Here is a 20638-nt window from a genome sequence, read left to right as displayed (position 1 = left end):
TGCAATTGGTCACATATTTATTGAACAGTAGATACATAAACCTTTAACAATTATGTCATTGAATATTATAAGAAGATAATCAAAAGTTACAAGATTGCTGCAATTTCGATTGGTAAGTGCAGTTGCATATGATGCATATTTGTTAGGACATGATTGAATTTTACAAACCTTAAAACATTGTGGAACCTTATAAAGCCCTATCAACATTTAGAGTTTGATATCATGTTAAAAATATTTAAGGCATATGACTTTGCAGAATACCGGGTTACAATTTATTTAGAATCTGATTTCATAATTGTTCCTTTAATAAAGTAATGGGAACATTGTCATGAACTCCTTGAAGAAGAAGTTCACCCTGGTAATCAACAATTTTCTTTTTTTTTGCTGCCCTTAATGTTCCAACTAATGCTTCAAATATATTTGCACATCGGTCATCTGCAAACAGGGTTCCAAAGGTAACTGATATTTTTCCATCTGCATCTGCAAAAGGAACACAAAGTTATTTTCAGGATATTTTTGATGCATGTTTGCATAATTTGGCTTTCCTTCACAATGACATGTATTTTTCTGTTTAGAAAATTGCAAGTCTCAATTTATAAATGGCAGTATTTATTACTGGTATCTGTATGACCATCTTAATAAATATGAATGAGAATTCTCGTCACATGAATGGTCACTGTCGAATAATAATGAGAGCAAAATTTGTGAACGAACTGATCTAAATGATCGAAACAGATACATGGATAATTCACAATCATAGCAGCGACACATAATTTGGAAAGACAATTTTTTAAACTTCAATAGCTTGCTGGTTGCTCTGGCAAAATATTCAATAACCAATATACGAAAACTTGACATTCTCACTTTGTTTGCCCAGTCGATTCATTTCTTCCACAAGAAGTTGCACCTCATGATCAACATTCATCCTAGGACTGTAGGAGATTTTACAGACACAGTAGCAAATATAACAATGATTAATAAGATCTGAATTAATAGATTATTTGGTCAAATAACAATATGAATTGATGATCTAATATAAATTCTAGTTCTATTCCTATTTGGTACAATTCAACTCGAGAAAACATATGAGAAGTGATGTTTGCACACTCAACTATTTCAAAACACATCCCTTTCCTCAGACAGTGACAGCTTACTCTTAAATTCCCTTTTTCATTATGTGTTGAAACAAAGAAACAATATTCATCCAATTACATTAATTGTGACCACCTAATATAATTAGCATCATTATCATATACCGTATCTGTATGTTCCATGGATTTTGCATCAGTCAGTCAGTAGTATCCAATTCATTTGAATAGGCTACATATTATCCAGTTGGTTAGGATTATCAAATTTTCAAGTTATTATTGAAATCACGAATGTACAATAGTTACATAAAAAAATGACAATAGCAAATGACAGTAGAAATACTGTATAAGTTTACTGTACAGGTATCCAGGTATCAAAACATACCATATTTGAGAAGAAGTGGCGCTAGGTCCAACACTGGGCAGTTATACATGTTCAAAACTACTACTAGTACCACATTACAGTGAGAAATACCAGCATCATATCATCGAAATATTCTCACTACAAATCATCATATGGCAGTATGGGTACCGGTAGGCAAAACAATTCAATTTACCAGCACAGTACTAACACAAAAAATTTGAAAATTTTCAGACTTACACAACAAGTAGACTACACTAAACTACGTACAGACGTAAGTACACTGTTACGGTATCAAAGCATTCAGATCTCGCTCTCATTTTAAATTTCTCTTCATGTTCATTGGTGATACGGTACCGGTACCGCCTATTCATATCTTTTGTGGATTATCACTGATATTTTTTTTCACGAATATGATTCTATGGTAAATATGATTCTATATATATTTTCAGAATTTATTTGAACGCTTGCTCTTTACATAAAGCTAACTGAGGCTAGTTTTCCGCATAAGAATTTTTGAAAACCGCTCCAGCAAAAATCAACTGCAGTACCGGTAAGGCAATTTGTTCCCGACGGAAGCGTCCTTTGGTGACGTTGAACGGAGAACGTCCTATACCCATGTAAGGTAATGTAATATCACAGAGAATGATAATAGAGAATTCACTCGCGGGTTCAAAGGTCGTTCCACATGAGTAAAGAGGTACGGAAGTAGGAAATGCGATGTTTTCCTCAGCGCGATCTATTTCAGCGTTGGCCGTTTGGTGTCAAGATGTCGCGGGTTTGTATCCAGCCAATCCATCAGTTCAGGGTCATGATTCGGTAGTTTGCTTTCAGAATTAATAAATATGTTTCTTTACTGTATACTATCAATATTGTATTGGCCTCTGTGATTGAAAACCACTGTATTTTACTCTATTTTTATTGGACTGCTATCTTACCATTTATTCTCATACTAAATCGATGCTGAAACCGTTATCTGTCTGAAATCAGCCACATAGCCTAATTAGTGAGAAAAAAAAGGAGTGTTGATTAATTAAAAGTCAAAAGCATTACCACGTTTAGATTGTCAATTTGCACAATCTCTGTAATTAATTATTTTTCACATACCCAGCCTAGCTCTAGTTTATTACTCAGTAACTTATAAGTTATCTTACTTACTGTTATTCATCTGTAATGGCTACTAACGAGATACATGGAATTGTTGAGTTCCTTTTTGAGGATTTCGATAAAATCGAAGAATTTCCTCATTCGAAAGCATCAACACAAGTAAAAAATAGAAGAACTCCGGAAGTTTCCGATGATCAAGTTATAAAATTGGTCAATAACGTAAGATCCGACTTAGAGCTAACATTTGAAGGCTTGAATATTATAAAAGCCCTCATGCAAGTCTTTGCCAGAGAGAAAGGAGCTGACCAAGTCATGCTAAAATTCTCTCAATGCTCACACCTCTCGCCAAAGATGTTCGCTGGGCATACGGAAAAAATTTTTACAGCGAAAGCCATGTTGGAAATAACCAACTACATTCTCAAGCCACTGGATGACAATGTAACATTTGCCACCCCGAAGAATTTATTTTGCGAACAGGTCGACAGTTATGAAAAAGGCATAATTGAGTACATTGCAGGATATACCCTGAAAAAGGGGTATATTAAATTTGCAGAATCAGCAAAAGCCCTGGACTCCCTCTGTGCAAAAAGGCCCTCCCATTCAACAATCCCATTACTGCAGTTCCCGGAGGGAAAGCTAAAGTATCCAACTCAAGCATACTTGTTACTATTAGAAGAGGCTTACCAAAAAGTAGCGCAGGAATGTGCTAAACAGCCACATCTTATAGACTTTGCAGGAATTGAAAATAAGTTAGAAGAGTCTCAAAACTTTGATACCAATGTCAATGACATGCTACCCTATTGCAATGGACAAAAAGAAAGTGTCAAGATAGCAAGATATGTAACGAGTTTATTTATAAGAGTGCTTTCACATGCATATGCAAGAAAGTTGTTTTACAAATTATTCAAAAAGAGGGCCCCGGGGTCTGGTGTCTGTTCTAGAGGTACTAGACCAGATTTGGCAAGAATCAGCAACAGTCATATTTTCAATTAATTTTTTTTAGTAACTGCTAAAATAAAAAGCTTGAGGTACTTGATTGAGTCTATTGTTTAATTATTGTGTGGGCCGGGTTATCTCAGTGTTTCTCTTATGTACCAAACAAAAAGCACCCAATTAAATTTGATTCGACTAAAATACACAAAGTCTCAAATACACCAGGCAATAAACTGCATCATCCACTTTAATCTTCTGCCATCCAAACTTGTTATTTGATTGCCATGCTATTTATAAAACAGCACTAATAAGTTTCCGAGCAGGCTGTGAAGTCCAGTTAATTTAGACCATAATTCAAATTTGACGAAGAGTTCGAAACAGGCTACAACAAACCAAACTTTTACAAAAACTTTATTGAGTCTTACTGAATTTAATTATCTATTGAAAATACTCTAGTCAATTCAATGCTTAGTTTTTTAGATAAATTTGAATGGAATATTACGATAAAAATTTGACTCTGATTAATTCAACCAAATTTTGCGCACAGCTACGATATAAAAAAATGTTGGACTTCCGACTCCAAAGCCTTGTGTGTATGGTCAAATGTTTCGAACAAAAGACCAATATTGATTTTACGGCAACAATCCACGATATTATAAGAGAAAAAGCATAATCTGCAAGTTCTAAATATCGTAAGTCATGATTGCAGCCGAAATTATGCTAATGTTCATTTTTTTGATGGCAATGGATGTTCACATATGTCTGTCCAGGCATTCGCTTTCCCATAGGTTGTATTACCACCTTTGACCTTCTTGATGATCTTTCTTTGCGAAATTTGGGTTATTCCATAGGATACTTGAGATATGTCTGGATTGCTTGATCTAGATCCAAGTTGTCTCTATGAATGTGATGCTGCGGATTAGATATATACATGGCTAGATAGATACCCATACAGTTCAGCCCCCCCAAAAAATCTCACCAAATTTCCGAAGAAAGCTTCCAAAACATCCTGATTAAAGCAGTGCAAAGACACATATTCCAAACCATTTGCCAGAAGGTATTTGCACATCTCTATGAAATTGTGTGTGGTGAATTTCAGTCCCTCTAAGGTTGGGCGAGCCAGAAAACTCTTTTCATCTCCACCATGCTCATTCTATAATTGTTTTCAAGAATAAATAATGCATGAAAATAACAATAGCCAACCCCAAAATGACATCTCTTATTTCCAATGTTATGGCATAGTAATATAATATAATCTTCAAATGCTATGGTTGTAGATCTTTTTAGAGATTGTGATCATATTGAATAAAACCATACAAAAAATACAACTCACTTCCCACTCCAACAGTGAACCTATGAAGCCATTCTTCAACCAAGACAGTCTATCATCGTCGACGCATCGTATGGGGCAATTACAGGAACAGTTGACAATTTCATACCATCTGAATGGACGATACATGCATAACTGACACAAAAATAGGGAATTTTTTTTCTTTTAAAAAATGACCGACTTACTTTGCAAACATCAAAACAAATTTGGCAGTTCCATTCGTCCCATTCATTGTTTTTAAACATTGGCCGACGTTCCAGCTCAGCACATCAGTTGCAAGATTGACTTTCATCTGAAAATAAAAAAGATTTTCCCAAATCACTCTGTATTAAAAAAAATTAGTTATTGAAAATCCTGTTACCACAGTCAAGGGCATTGGCAGCGAATCAAAAATTTTAGTTGAAATAAGTCCATTTCAGGGATTTCATCAGCGTGTCGTGCGGCCAAACCAACACAATTAGACTATTAGCTTACCTTACTATATGGTGTTAACTCTACATGTGATGGACTCAGTCTGGTACGGCCAAGGACCTGAACAGATTCCTGCATATAAAGATCTTTAATATGCCTCCACACAATGTCCTGGCCACCTCGGCGCATATGCTTCTTCCCACCAACTTTTGATGCATATAACGAGTTTCGAACAGTCTGAACAAATGAAAAAAAGACTGTTGAAAATTAACGCATCATGGTAAACATTATACAATGCCATTTGCCCATTTCTTTTATTACCTTGATCAAATGTGATGGATCAGAACATAGGTATATGTTCCTGTCAGAGTCGCATATATTAGGAGCAAACAATACACCATCACAAGGCAATTCCAAGTTGCCACTTAAAAGTTGGAAAAAGCGACGGTTGGTACTGTGACCATCTGCGATTACAGCAAGGATCTTTACGCTTCGGCTCTCACATTCAATTAAAAGTTCCCAAAACACCCGACAAAGCTTGGAGGCTGGGGAGTTACGGGTTGCATACCACGCCAAAGGAATCGACAGATCTCGCTTCACGGTTCTAACGTAGAATACTGAAGAAACATGTAGAACATTAATACTGCGTTACATAAAAAGTCTACCGTAGTAAAACCCCAGTAACAACTTACCTAAAATGTGTGAAGCAAGCTGGTCATTATTGCCATTCCTTGCCATTTCTTTGTCCACGAAACCAATCAATTTGCCGTTACGACAGACCAGATTTTCTCTAACTGTATCAGAGATTCATATATATGACAATGATGTAAGATTGTAAATAAAAATTAAAGTGAGCTTACCCTTCATCTCATCGAGAGCAACAAATCCAATCAATGAACCCTTGTCTTTGATGACTCTCTCCATTTCTTTCAATGCCAGTTTGTTAATCCCAGATTGTGGTGGAATGACATTTCTGCAAAAATAAAAAATAAATCAGCAATCGCGAGTCACTGACCAATGTATGATATAATAAGTAGACAGATAATAGACAAAATATTTTTTTTGAATAGACTGAAAGAAAACAACATGGCCAAATGGTTATCAAAGTTAATTTAAATTCACCATAGTACACCCCAACAATTGTCAGAAGCATTACATTTACCTGTAGCGATTCAAAGTGCTTGGGGAAGGCAGAGTCAGCACCTGACTTGTTCGCAGATGATCATAGGCAGAAGGCGATCTGCAATAGAGTTCCATAGCCCAACGAATCACATCTGGATGGTACCGACGTGAAGAGGGGTGAGCATTGGAGTTGGCAAGCTGCTGACCAAAAAACATTTGCTGCCAAGTATTCAAGATGGAACTTTCAGAAGCGAAAGTGGCCTGTGAAAATATTCACAAGTCAGTCATACAATTAATCTCTTGAGTCTAGTACATTAAAAATTATTTGATCGTGAAATAAAACAAAAAGTAAACATGACCTTGATCATATCATGCACAGTATCATCAACTTGCAACATGACCTGGCTTGGATGGTGTTCTTCCTCGTCATTTTTGAACTGTTCTGACATGCAGCTGCTGCACATTGGGCATCCAATTGACACATCCACTAAAAATATCCTGCAATCATATATATGCTCTCGAGACAGTCGAACAGCGATTTTTTACTAACATACCAATTGTGCTACATGATGTTGACCGATATATATTTTTGATATTAATCTTGTCACCTCCCCACGACAAAACTGGGTGAACCAATGTACTGCCATCCCGCCGATCAATACCGCAACACAACTCCAATTTGCCTAATTGGTCTTAAATGGATAACACAAATTTGAGTTACAGAATAAAACAAAGGTGAACTTGTCAAAAGAAAATGTATACCTAAAACAGAATTCAGAGTATCACATCTGTCAACTCCTAGCTTTGCAATCTCGACTTTCCAGCCAGAAAAATGAGCACTTTGCATTGCACCATCTTCTCCATACTCAACTCTTTTTTCATCATTGTGTAAAATTATTTCAGTTTGTTTTAGATTGATAAGTTGTTAGATAAAATTTGGTATGTCATATGGCTCATGGGTATATTTGTGATTTGGTATTTGCAATTTATCTTAGCTATTTACTCTGTACAATCCTGTAGCCTCCTAGTATGAGTTTTAATATTCTGCCATCTAAAAATATTCCCTAACGACAAACTTGCGCTACAATGAAAAACTGCTGAACTTACAATTCATGCTGTCAAACTCAATTACTACTCAAATGACACAGCAACAAAATAATTGAAAACTAAAATGTTATCCTATTCTCTGCAAGTTGAAAACCAAACTATAATTGATAACTTCTGTTTAAAAACAACTACCTTATACTAGGCACGCAGTAATCATCCTTTCTCATCTCTGCAATAAATTTTCCTCGGTGCTCATACAAAGCCCACTTATCTGTATAAAAAGTTCAATCAAAATTTGCTAAACAAGCAAAAAAAAATTCTACAGATGCATACCTTTCATAGATTGCGACAAGTATGAAGTGGCACTGACCAAACTCCTAGTAGATCGATATCGAATTTTTTCCGGCAGTGGTTCACGCACAGCTGGGAGAGGTCTTGTTTTTTCCTGGTACACAGCTGAACTCCTGGGAATTTTTCTGCATGGAACTGCTCCGAGTCTTAAAGAGCTTTTTTTCCCATGCCGAAGTATATCGGTTCCCAGGAAATGGTCTTCACATATTGAGGCCCTAAATATAAAAAGGTAAAGTATATTGGTATAACAATATGAAGATGTCAAAAGCTAGCTATGGTCATTTTGTGCAAAATTTGAATTAAATGCAAAACAAATTAGATGGCTTGGTAGGCTTAGCAAATTATAACGATAAATATACGATAAGAAAAATTAACAAATATTCCGGGTTTCTGATAATCCACACAGCAGAATTTTTGAACGCAATTACTCAATTATACTATTATAGGCTGTATAAATTTGTTTATATGTTTAATATGCCTAGATAAGTACATTACGTTTCTTTGTGCAGCATAGCCTTGATGTTATCTCCTCTGCTACTGTCTCTCATCGCCAATAAAAAATTGGACAACCCCTCCCGGTGTTTCCTTTCCTGAGGAGTCTTTGCCAGATCGGGCCGAAGAACAGAAAATAGTGTTTTTACAGACTGTCCTGCTTTCCTAGACTTGACATAGGAGTAGCTGCATCCCGGCACTGCACAATGCGTTCCAGCTGGCATAGTAAAAAATATTTAAATCACTTAATATATATATATAACAATACTCACGTATCGATACCACAAATACTTGGTTTGCTTCTCCAAACTGTGTTCCCTCTTCACATAAGTTGAAATAAAGGATTCCTGTGCAAGTACGGCACCTACGATTAGAACTATATGTACCGGTAGATAGATTAGAGCTAAGTTGTCTACAATACTGTGGTACGGGCCTGAAAGCAAAATTACCGAAAATGAAATAGCAATATCTGAATAATATTATTGCTACTGCTGTCAGTTCAGCAGTTACCGTACCGGTGCCAGGTTATCGTACCGTATTAGGTCAAGTTCACAGTCTGTGACATAAATATCGAAACGAAAGCTAGCGTGATTTTTATAGCTAATCTACTCATATATATATATATATACGAAGCGTTACAAAATAACTTAAAAATGCCCGCAGCTTGGGGCAACAAAAAACCTTCGGTCAAAATATTTGGCGGCAAAGTTAAGCGCTGAGAAGGTCATACCTCTTTACTCATGCGGAACTATGACGTCACACAGAGGTGGTATCTCTATGTTGACCCTCTATAGTAATATGCCACTAATTTTTTTGTTTAATTATAATTTCTTGTTGCGTAGTTTGATCACGGTCGGCCATAGTTTGATAATTAGATTAGTCGTTGGTTTGATAAGGAATAAACCAGTTTGCAACTGCCAACTTGCAAAACACTCAAACATCATACCGGTACGGTATATTTGAGGCGCGGTTCTTACCACTTCATGGCAGCTCCCGTCACGAACGAACAAGAGCCATTATATAATCAGAGCCATTAGATATAATGGCTCTGAACGAACCAATGCCAGCTCTTGCTGTGGTCATGGCGCTATTATCGTATATTCACAAAGTCATTTACCAGATTTTAGTTTATTACGAATATGATTCTGAATATATTTTCAGGATATTTGACGCTTACTCTTTACATAAAGCTAACTAAGGCTAGTTTTACGCAGTAGAATTTTTGAAAACCGCTCCAGCAAAAATCAACTGCAGTACGCAAGCGTCCATTGGTGACATTGAGCCGAGAACGTCCTATCAATGACATTAAATGTCATTGGTCCTATCTATACAGTACCCATGTAAGGTAATATGCCATTAATTTTTGTGTTTAATCAAATTTTTCTTGGTGCATAGTTTGATTATAGAGCAGGGGTGGGCAACTTCTCTAGTCGGCGGGCCAGATGTGGGAAAATGAAGTCCTCGGTGGGCCGGATTATTACATGAATAGTATTGAATATCTTAATCACATATTTATTCGCTAATGCAAGAAGGAAAAATATAAATCGCGTTTAAAGTAAAGTTTAAACTTTACAAAAAATAGAGACCAAAAAACCCATAATGAATTTTCATAATGTACTAAATGTGTAATACTGTACAGTCAGCGGGTCGGTCCAAATCTTGCCCGGGTACGGCCCGCGAGCCGTATGTTGCCCACCCCTGTTATAGAGGGTCAACAGAGGGTTATAATTCTCTATAGTTTGCTTAGTAGATTAGTCGTTGGTTTGATAAGGAATAAACCAGTTTGGCAGCCTTTGCCGTGGTCATGCGTCATGGCGCTATTACCGGTATATTCACGAAGTCATGTACCAGATTTTACTATCAGGGACAGCCCTGCCATTACAGCCGGCATGCCGTGGTAACGGCAGAAAAATTTCATTCGCCTTTAGTTTTCAATTTCACCATTGGTTTGTGTCAGCTAAAAAGTCAGTCGCCATGGGTTTGGCAATAGCGGCCACGATTTAGGAATTCCACCATGGTTTTGCGGCAGCTTCAGACGCCATAAAATACTTGAAACTGCACTTGGTATATTTTGCAATAGAAAAGCTAATGGCGCTGGGCAGCTAAGCGTTCGGGACGCACTTGACAATGCCATCGCACCCAACACTAGGGGATTAGCAGTTGGAGTAGTGCCAGAGTAATGCTAGTAGACTGGTGTTTTCAGTTAGGTGCAGGGTATTAACTTGGACGTTTTATCTTTAATTATGGAATACAAGTGAGCAGGGAGTGTTGGAGGAAAGTACTGCTGTATCCCCGGATGTTACGGACGCTCAACAAATAGGATATGATAGGATTTACATATTTATCCCGGGGAAGAGGAAAGCCGATAAGACGGCTTATCCATATGGCGAACCACGGCCTCTCGTCCGGTTACCATTCCAAGTCGGGTATGAGATTAGTTATATTGTTTGTTTTGGGAAGCATGGACTTGGTGGTGGAGGAAGCCGTAACCGACCAGCGGTTACGTGAACCACCCAACGACGGCGAGGAGTCCAGCAATCCTCTCGCACATAACCATCCCTGCATGGGATTCGAACCTGCGAACCCACGCAGAGTAATTAGAGGTGCGGTGGCGAGCGTATTCCTATCGCTTAGCCCGTTGAGCCACACCGCCGCGCCAGGAAGCATTTATTCAAAATACCGTCAAGAAAAACTGTAAGAGGTACGGTGCCGTTTTATAGGAACTGGGCAAGTTAGCCTCGCCTAAAAAACTCAATCAGTTGGTTGTTATTGTCTACATTTTTTTTGTCTATCAAGTTTTGACTCTTGGTGACTTAATCATATGCGTTTTTCCTCATTTTATTTCAGTATTTTGATTCAAAGATTTTTGATAAAGTATGTACTGATATATGTTGTGTAAGTTAGGTAGACTATGAATGGAATAAACTTATAATACCATTCTTGATCTTTTACGCGAATGGTATGGCATTAGGTGAAAGTATGACTGTTTTTAAATTGTGAAAATTTTCAGGTACAGCTAAAATCAGAAAAAGGTAATAATTCAACGTGATACCCGGAGTCTGCATGACTATTTTTTGAATTTTTTTTTTTTTTTTCAGTTCAAGAAACCGTATAGCCTATGCCTCTTGTGTGAAATTATAAATGTTGTTTGTGTGTCTACGTGTGTCTGTCTCATGTGCAGTCGAATCAGTTAAGTAAATTTATACTGTTATAATATTAGTATTATGTCCATAACATCTTATTAGGATCATTCTCTTTATTGTCTTAAAAAATCCGCATATTTTACCAAAAAAATTGTTGGTACAAATTTTAAAACTGGGCAAATCTGTGAAATTGGCTTTTGTTTTCTGTTGTTCACAGGAGTTGCTGCCGATGTATGGATCCCAATTTGTCAAAATGGAATACGTTTCTCTGTATCGTGTCAGTATGTTGATGTTTTGTGTTGTCTTTGTGATAAGGGTATTGTTGCTGTTTCTGTGTATAGTTAAACAATTGTGAAGTTATGTAAATATGGGCTATAAAATTCAGATTTTTCAAGTTTTTTTTATTAAATAACCGCAGGTGTTGACACAGCAAACTGGCGTAAAGACATGATATCCATTTTAATAAAATATCGCGATCCATCTAACCTAAATTTTGGCAAACGCCTCCATCATGGTAATGTATTTATTTGTGAAGACCATTTTCATACAAAAGAAATTCATAGATGTAAATACTTGCGTTTGTTTCATTTTGTACAAATTATTGTATTGTTTTCTTCCCTAGGTATAACAGTAACCACGAATTGACGCCACTCTATATATATATATTAGTTAAATACATTATATATTTGTTATTTAATAAAGTTTTGTTTTTTGTAGCGTCAATAAAGTCGTGGCTTTTTCCTGGATCACTTCCAAATCTGAAGTTACCCGAGAAAAAATTTTCGTATCAAAAACCAATGGCAAGAAGAAATTTAGTTAGGAGACCCGCAGAATTTTCTAATTTGCCCAAACTCCGTCTATCCGAAGAATTCGGATTACACAACAGACACAATTCTAGAAGTTGTTGAAGATCTTACCATATCTTTATATTTACACGGCATTCAAGTCCCGAAAAATCTGTTATTGGAGAATATATGTATAAAAACTATGCCCATTGACGAGTGCCTAAAAATTTTATCTGAACTTCATTTGTGCAATGGATATGAAAACGTATATAAGCCATGCAATTGGATTCCGTGCACAATGTATTTAAAACAAATCCATCCCACACACGAGGTGAGTCTTTAGCGATACCTCAACAAAATATAGTTGGTTATCTTTATTAGTACTGTACTGATAGTACTAATTTTATTCTTCCATGTTCAGCACTTAAATCGATTTATTCAGGTATCTCAGCAAAAGCTGTCAAGTTGCCGTACAGCATGAAGGTGCGTCTTGTACTTCGTGCATATCAAAGTCACATGATAAAAATTATAACGAAAGTAGATCAGCAGAGCGTGCAAAAGTAATGAAAAATCCGGCCCAAGACGGATTGAAAAATCTTAGGCTTTGTGCGAAGGAACGTCTTGTGGCAACTATAATTCAAAAAGATAATATGTAAGTTTAGGTTTGAAATATTTTAAAACTCGAACGAGTGTCTAATCTAATTATTACCATAGAATAGAGAGTAGATTCCATTAAATAGCCATCAGAAATTGGAAAGTAAATATGGAGAATCAATTTTTGTGGATGATAAAACGCTCGAAATTATAGAAGGAATTATGGTTTCCCACAAGAATGATGTTTTCCTTAGCGAATGGTGGAAAGCGCAAAAAAAAGGCTAAAAAATGTTTCCGATTGTTGCAGAAGATATCCACCGTCTGTATTGAGGTAAATGAACATATGTTACTTATATCGCTGTCTTTTTATTGCGGTACCGGGTGTCAGAGACATATAATTTTATAACTTTTCATTCCAAGGTATTGCCTTAAACGTTTTAATAAGAGTCCCACGGCTTATGAATGTTTGAGATCTTAGAAAGTCCTTGTATTACCTTCCAAGCAAACAATTTTGAAGAAAAGAAATGCCTTCCAACCTACTGTTGGAATTACCGCGAATATTATGAAAGAGATTCGACAAATTGTTATAACAGCACCTTGCGAATAGTGAGTGACGCTGATAATAATTGATAAGATGATGATCAAGGGTATTTCGTTTATAAAATGACCATCGTCAATAACAATTTTAACGTAACTATCGGTTTTCAGAAAAAAATGTATACAGAAAGCACAGTGGAGATTTGTGGATTACGGTGACGAAAAACTAACAAGCTCAGTTTCAGATACTAACGCGGTTGCAAGTCAAGTACTAGCATTCTATCTCAGAGGTATCAGCGTATAAATCTTGGTTCAGGCTCATAACAATACATTAGTGATTTTTTCCAATAGGTTTGACCAACAATTTATTAGACCGTCTAATGCTAATCGCATATTACCCAACTATTGGAATTAATTCAGATGGATTGTTTGTACTCCTGTTAAAAGTTCTTCAGCAGTTACAAATAATAACCGGTATTACAATAATTGGAGTTGTAGGTAAGTCAACGAAAGCCATGGGTATAGGTACATGGTTGCATGTCGACTTTAGTGCTAAGCATTACGAATCGAATGGTGAAGTTACATTTTTGTTTAATGATTTTTGGTTTACAGGGGACGGTCTTCCGGCCAACAAAAAAATGTTTTATGAATTTATGCCAAGCTGAGGACGACATACCGAAATACAGAATGAAAAATCCCTGCAATTTGAATAAGTAACTCTTTGCAATTGTAGCAGTTAGTTTTTGGGTCAATACGATATCGCTACTTACGTTAATTTATTCCTATATATATATATTAAGTTGTGGTTACGTATACGCAGTATGAACAAGATTGTGATTTTATTAGCAAATAACTGAACAATAAAGACCATGAAAAATGTATGTACATAAAAGACTGCCTGCTAAAATTTTTAAATTGAATATTGCACTTTGTTTTGCCCGGAACAATGAAGAACATGAAAATATTATGCAGATAAAAGACACATTCTAAATGCAATATTGCACTTTGTTGTGCCAGTTATACCAATGGTTGTTGGTTTCGTTACCTATGCATAGGTACTCTTTACAGTATTTGCACTTATATACTGCCTCGCATCGTTTCAGCAACGCTTTGTCTTTAGCAGCTGGATTGTTTTTTTGGCAATAATGTAAATTTTGCTGCATACGACGCATCTATTATTAGAACTGGCGTTTTGCGGTGGGGTATCTAATTCTGGCGACGCATATGATCTTGTTGGAATAAGAGTTGCTCTTTCTGCATTATTAGTTCTCTCAGATATTGTACATACATACATACATACACAACTTCACATACTACACAACTTCACTTCGCTATTACTGCACGCATTACTCGACGTGGGTACTTCAATCCATACAGGGTTAATATCATATCGAAACTCGGCGACCGATGTCCCGCTGAGAACGTCGTCGTGAAATTATCTTGCGCATTTTGCCACGCAATACGTTTCGAACGTACTTATCAATATCTTCATGGCGTTAATCACGTGATCGGCTTTTGCGTAGCTGCGTAATCAGTGCGTCATGGCCGCTTATCGAAGTTGTTCACCCGACACAATAATACACAATTAAATATTGGAATATAAGATTGGTTATATGGCAGCCACAATAGTAATTCGAATATCAACAAAAAGCTTATAAAAAACTCTTTATGAACATCAAGTATTGGCAGTATATTTTGTACCAAAATAACAAAATTTCAAGCCAAAACTCACGTACATGCAGAAAAATCACTGTTAGATTAGGGTCAATTTTATTAATATTGACAAAATGTATTTCGAAATGGAAAATACATTCTGAATGCACGATAAAATTTCCGTTCGATTGAAATGTCACACAACGTGCTACCTATAATTGGTGAAAAGTTATAAACGTGCCAAATAGCCAGTATTTAGACTTATTTTATTGTTCTACCAATACGCGCCGCGAACCGTCAGGGTGAGCGAGTAACTTCGCTCAGAGCCGTCAGAGTTCAAAGAGTTAAGGTACATCTATTTCATAAATGATCCTCCACATTTGATTAAAACCGTTAGAAACAATATTATGTCACCCCACCGAAATCTTTGGAATGCGCTATTTAAGTTTGCAGATGTTATTGTAATCTTTGGTTAGACCGAAAGTACGATAGCCTTCTACCTTCTGTACCACTACTGTATACTATTATTGTACGCATAATTGTGTAACTACGTTACACTTTTGAAGTGGATCTTGCTGGATATACTACCGTACCTGCATACACCCTGCAATCAATTTACCTAACTTTACTGAACAAAGAAGTCCAAACCCAGATTCTGGCAGCTATCTCATCTCTCCAGGCCAAGCAAGAAGAGCTAATGTCACATGCAACTCAACTGTCTGCCTCTAAAGACCGTGACAACCAGTCCCAGGACATCATCAAGTTCCAGAATGACGTGGCTCAAATCTCCTCCAAGATCCAGGAGATTATTAGCAGGCTGGAAACGTATGAAAAGCAACAGGACGATTTAGAATAATACAGCCGAGGTTATGTAAAATCTATGGTTGAAGACAGTGTCAGTATTGGGGGATGGGGGGAAACATTCTTGGTTACCCAGTCTTTTGTGGAATCACCGGCATTGTTTATAACCTCTCCACATCTGTACCTCTTGTACTAGGTGTGATACCCAAAGAGGTATTATTTATTTATTTAATAATCAATTGATGCAACCATAATATAAATATTAGAAAAACAAAATTACCACCGAGTTATTGATTCATCTATAACTTTCGGAAACACGACAGATTTTGCAAAAATTTCCGATTGATCGAAAATTGCATTGGCCAAATTGCCCTCGGTACAATTCCTAACATGGCCCGGGAGCGGAAAGTTTGATACAGATAAATATGCCAACGTAAACCGATTTAGATTAATTTGTATTTTGTAATTTCCTTCCTAAAATACCCCGTCATTAGGCCGTGAGACGAAACCCTGAAAAACACCTAGAACGTGAGTTTCGTAGCGTACATCTGGGGACTATATAAATTCTTTAGTTTTGTATAAAAATATACATATACTGAACGCATTACAGCTTGTTCCCACTAACGAAAACTGTACATTTCTGTAAAACATGCTTCAAAAATCCTGGTGCAAAACTTGAATATTAGGGGATTCCCCGAAAATCAATAATCATAGGTTTACAACGACACTTCAGGTGGCTTTCATTTTATAGAAGTAATTAAAAGCATCAATTTTATGCAATGAAGACACAAATTAACACCGTGAGCACAAAAAACACAAGTAAATCGGTTAAAATCCAGATGCAAATATAGGTTTACAACAACACAGCATAAGAACTATGCAATTCAAGAACCCTGCTGATGTTTTAAATAGGCACGAGCTAGTGCTCAACTAAAATTGCTATTCATAGTAAGGATCTACATGTGTTTAATAACTTACTTATACTTTTTAACACCGTCTTAGCATAATTTAACAAACAAGAGAGCTATGTTCAAATATATGGACACGAAAAATCCATCTTTAACCACTGAAAATTTCAAAGCAATTAGTTAGGAGGGGGAATAGGGGGGTGCGCATTTTCAATACGTCGATATTATCTTTGTCGACCAATTTGCGACAAAATACAGAAATAACCGTGTTCTTAAAATGTATGACGGTCAAAAATGCAATTCTCGACGCAGCAGAAACGATGTTCAAGGCTTGAAATCCGTGGTCGCAAATACGTCTTCTGCGTGTCGTACTTTGGTGGTTTGTATAGCTTTAACCCCTGGCCGTAGAAAGGTAATTCGAGGTTTAGCGTGTAGAATAAATGCCAATGCACCTACGGTGAAAAAATTAACGGGTTAGAAAAAATATTGGTTTTTGTTTTATAGAGGTTTGAATGAAATTGTCCGCAGACTGGCTACACCACCCTAGTTTTTGTCAGAAGTAGGCAAATCTCGTAAATGAAATTCATTTCATTACCAGACTACCGGTACCAGGCATTCTGACATTTGATTGATTTGCACATACTGACATAACACAGTATCAGCATTTGCAAAGTTATAACTGTATGATTTAAATATTTATCCAGTTCAAAATTTTGTCAGGCAAGGATACCGGTATGCCAATTTTAGTTTTTGTCCGAGGTAGGCAAATGTGGTGAATGAAATTAATTACACTACCGCTACCAGGCATTCCGACATTTCGTATATTCCAGTGTTCGGATACCGGTACAAATTTTGGTTTTTGTGCGAAGTAGCCAAACCTGGTAAAGGAAATTCATTTCACTACCGGTACCAGGCATTCTGACATTTGATATATTCCAGTGTTCGGCACTTACCGGTACCGGGTAACAGCCTACGGTAACACCATTTTTCAATAAGCTGGAAACCGAATCAAGACATAAAAAAGCCAGAAAAAGCCAACAATTTTACTAAGTACAAAAGCCTCATGATTTGTCAGATTTTAAGCGCTTAGCAACGTACTGATGATGTAGAGCCATCAGTTTATTCAGTGAGGCACACAAATAGAATGTAAAGTTCCTATAGAACTGTAGAAAGTAAAATAAATATCAAGCGGACATCATCATTTTACCTTCAATGTCAGTATGTAATATACCTACATGCTTCTACTTAAACTTGTGATATACCTTAAAAAATTCTCCCTATATCAGTACATCGTGCTTTACTATTGAAAATTTTTTCACTTTTCAAATTTATAAACCATCAATTTAAAAAAAAAATTATCTAACCCCCTGCCGCTCACAGGTGGACCACTGATATTTAATTCAGTAATTTTAGCGTAGTTAATCACATCGTTACTGCAATTGCAGAATTAAACTGAAGCCCACATAAACCATATCAGGCATAATGAAATTAAGTTATACAACTATTTTTTGGAAACAGAATGTAAAACTGACAAATAGGCAAAACTATAAAAACGAGGCAATGTTTGCAACCCTGCTTAAACATCTGTCTGAGCAGCTGCAGAAACTGCAATTATTTCTTATTGGGTATGGTTAAGAGTTAATGTAACAAACAAGGAAATCGATGCTCCAGGAAATCCTAATGTTAAGTAGCTAAGTACGTTGTTACACACTAAATATTGTATTTCATATGATTTTAATAATAGACACTAGAATAGACTTGAAAAAAGCCAAAAAAACGCCAAAAAGCCAAATGGAAATTCTGACGCCAAACGCGTTTGGAAAAAGCCAAAAATGGCAAATTTGGCGTTAAAAAGCCAATATGGCAACCCTGCTGGAAACCCAAAACATCTCCATTCCCCATAAACAACTCTTAGCGCTGTAGCGGAGCAAGATTTACGTTCGCTTCTCAGCTGATTCGCCGCAATCGCCACAAAGTGTCGCTAATTTTTATTCCGATCACTTCTTCGAACACAAAAAACGAATCTCTTGAAGTCCACAGAAGAGTTTAAAATAAATAAAAGTAATAGCCTTCTGAAGAAAAATTTTATCTTCAACCACTGAAAATTTCAAAGCAATTTGTCCAGTATTCGAAGAGAAAAGCGATTTTCTCAAAACGTGTCAAACAACAAGAACAACATAATATTGAAACGATCGTTATGTCCACTTCGTGTCCAACAACAAGAACAACATAATATTGAAACGATCGTTATGTCCACTTCGTGTCCAATAATAACTAAAAAGAGACGATGGAAAGGCTACCCAACTCAACGCAAGAGCGAGACTTATTCATATTAGATTTTTGAAGGCCAGTTTATCGCGTGCATTTTAGCCCATTGTTTTTATTTACGTTGTTTATTATTAGATGCAACGTAATGTCCCTCGTAATTTTCCTTTGAAAGCACGGAGACTGACTTGGTTTTAATTAATAATAATAGCGACGAATCACCAGACTTAACACGTACAATGAATCCGCCTGAGCCACAAATAGACCTAAATAGCACACCAATTGCCGGCTCTTTTAAGTTGGCCTGGTCCGTCCACAATCACAGTTTGTTTATCGACCGCGTCCATCACTCACTAAATTAATGAGTTCTGGTCCAATTCCCCTGACTCGTGGTTCACACCTACCGAATGTCAGGATTCCGCATGGGAGGGATCAACGATGATGTTGATAAATATTGTTATGTGGTCAGGTGCCCGAACAACCGCTAATTAGAGACTGTACGCTCCCGCCTACCAGACGAGCACCATCCTAGATGTTATCGACTTTTGCGGGAACTTCTGATGAAGGCTTACTCCGTCCCGCTTAGAGATCGCATACGAGATATCTACAATGGCGGATGCTCTAATCACAAACTGTCCGAACTTTTAAGGAAACTGCACAGTTCCGTTTGTGCCTAAATGACGCCCCAAACACCAACCAGAAATTATTGAAAGAGATATTCTTCCAGCGATTACCACCTGATATTGTTTCAACTCTTGCTGCCCGGATGATACTATCGGTAAATTAGCTTATCGAGCTGATAGTATATTTGCCAAACGATTTTTACAATCTGCTAAACACATTGCTTATAAAAATCATGCATCAAACCCTGGCTATGGTGTTGACAACAGTAGAAACTCTTTCATTGTCGAAGTTATCTCAATGATGTCGAAGTTAGCTATAACGAACTTGATAATCTTCGAAAGGAAATTGACGATATAAAGCATAACCCTATACATTGGTCTTCGGGAGCTGCACCCCCTACTCCTAGTCGCTCTAATGCGTGAACTAAACATCCTGTGCCTGCCAAAAACAGAGAGCGCACAATTTTTATGAATCCATGACAGCCCATATGCAAAATCACCAATCACCATATAGTATAGTATTGGAGGTTACATCGTCAATTACAGGAATCACCGACCCAATGCTCCAACGGCTTGCTGGTATCATCAACGTTTTGGAAACGTAGCACTGCGTCCAGCCCTGTACCTTTTCCAATCGGGGTCCTTTTTTCGCGTAGGGCGCTGTAAAAGATATTCACAGCGCCATATAAATTCATTTCATAGATCCAATTCCAATTTTTCAATCACAAATCTCCTCTACATATTTAATGAAGCGGTCGAAAATTTCTGGTGGATACCGGAGCAACAGTTTCCTTAATCCCCACATACAGGGGCGGATTAAGCCCCTTTGGTGCCCTAAACACTGAAAACTTTGGTGCCCCCTTATGTGTAATTTAATAAGTGTATTATCTATTGAAAAAAATCACAACCAACAGTAAATAAAACAACTTTTAGGAACATTTTTAGATTTTTTAACTGGTATATATGGCCGATATATATATCGAAAAACATATCGGCATATATCGGCAAACACGCAATATCGGGCCGATATATCCGTTGAGCTCTAATCTTGAGAGAGTGTGACAATAAAGATTCATGCCTCCAATCG

At 36.9% G+C, this 20638-nt stretch overlaps 1 protein-coding gene across 3 annotated transcripts; it reads right to left on the bottom strand.

Annotated features, from left to right (window-relative positions):
* Nucleotides 1-1537, bottom strand: LOC120344579 (costars family protein ABRACL-like). 3 transcript variants are annotated; one of them, XM_078110327.1, is made up of 3 exons: nt 1474-1537; nt 865-984; nt 1-480 (listed from the first exon to the last, which is right to left on the bottom strand). In XM_078110327.1, exons 1-3 carry the CDS (start codon nt 1520-1522, stop codon nt 290-292), a joined length of 360 nt encoding a protein of 119 aa, XP_077966453.1. In that variant the 5' UTR covers nt 1523-1537; the 3' UTR covers nt 1-289. The 3 variants fall into 3 exon arrangements, with proteins under 3 accessions (XP_077966453.1, XP_077966454.1, XP_039269811.2); XM_078110328.1 differs by lacking the exon at nt 1474-1537 and adding an exon at nt 1257-1279; XM_039413877.2 differs by lacking the exon at nt 1474-1537 and adding an exon at nt 1228-1261.
* Between the last annotated feature and the right edge of the window lie 19101 nt (nt 1538-20638).

The sequence above is a fragment of the Styela clava genome, chromosome 1, assembly GCF_964204865.1.
Source record: "Styela clava chromosome 1, kaStyClav1.hap1.2, whole genome shotgun sequence".
In the NCBI taxonomy this organism is placed as follows: domain Eukaryota; kingdom Metazoa; phylum Chordata; class Ascidiacea; order Stolidobranchia; family Styelidae; genus Styela; species Styela clava.
Note: the sequence above shows the minus strand (reverse complement) of the source record. Positions and strands in the feature narration are given on the sequence as shown.

Coding starts and splice junctions, on each gene's coding strand:
- LOC120344579 (XM_078110327.1), bottom strand. CDS start 1,522: ATGTATAACTGCCCAGTGTTGGACCTAGCGCCACTTCTTCTCAAATAT. Junction 985..1,473: donor GCCACTTCTTCTCAAATATG/GTATGTTTTGAT, acceptor CTATTAATTCAG/ATCTTATTAATCATTGTTAT. Junction 481..864: donor GAATCGACTGGGCAAACAAA/GTGAGAATGTCA, acceptor TTCCTTTTGCAG/ATGCAGATGGAAAAATATCA.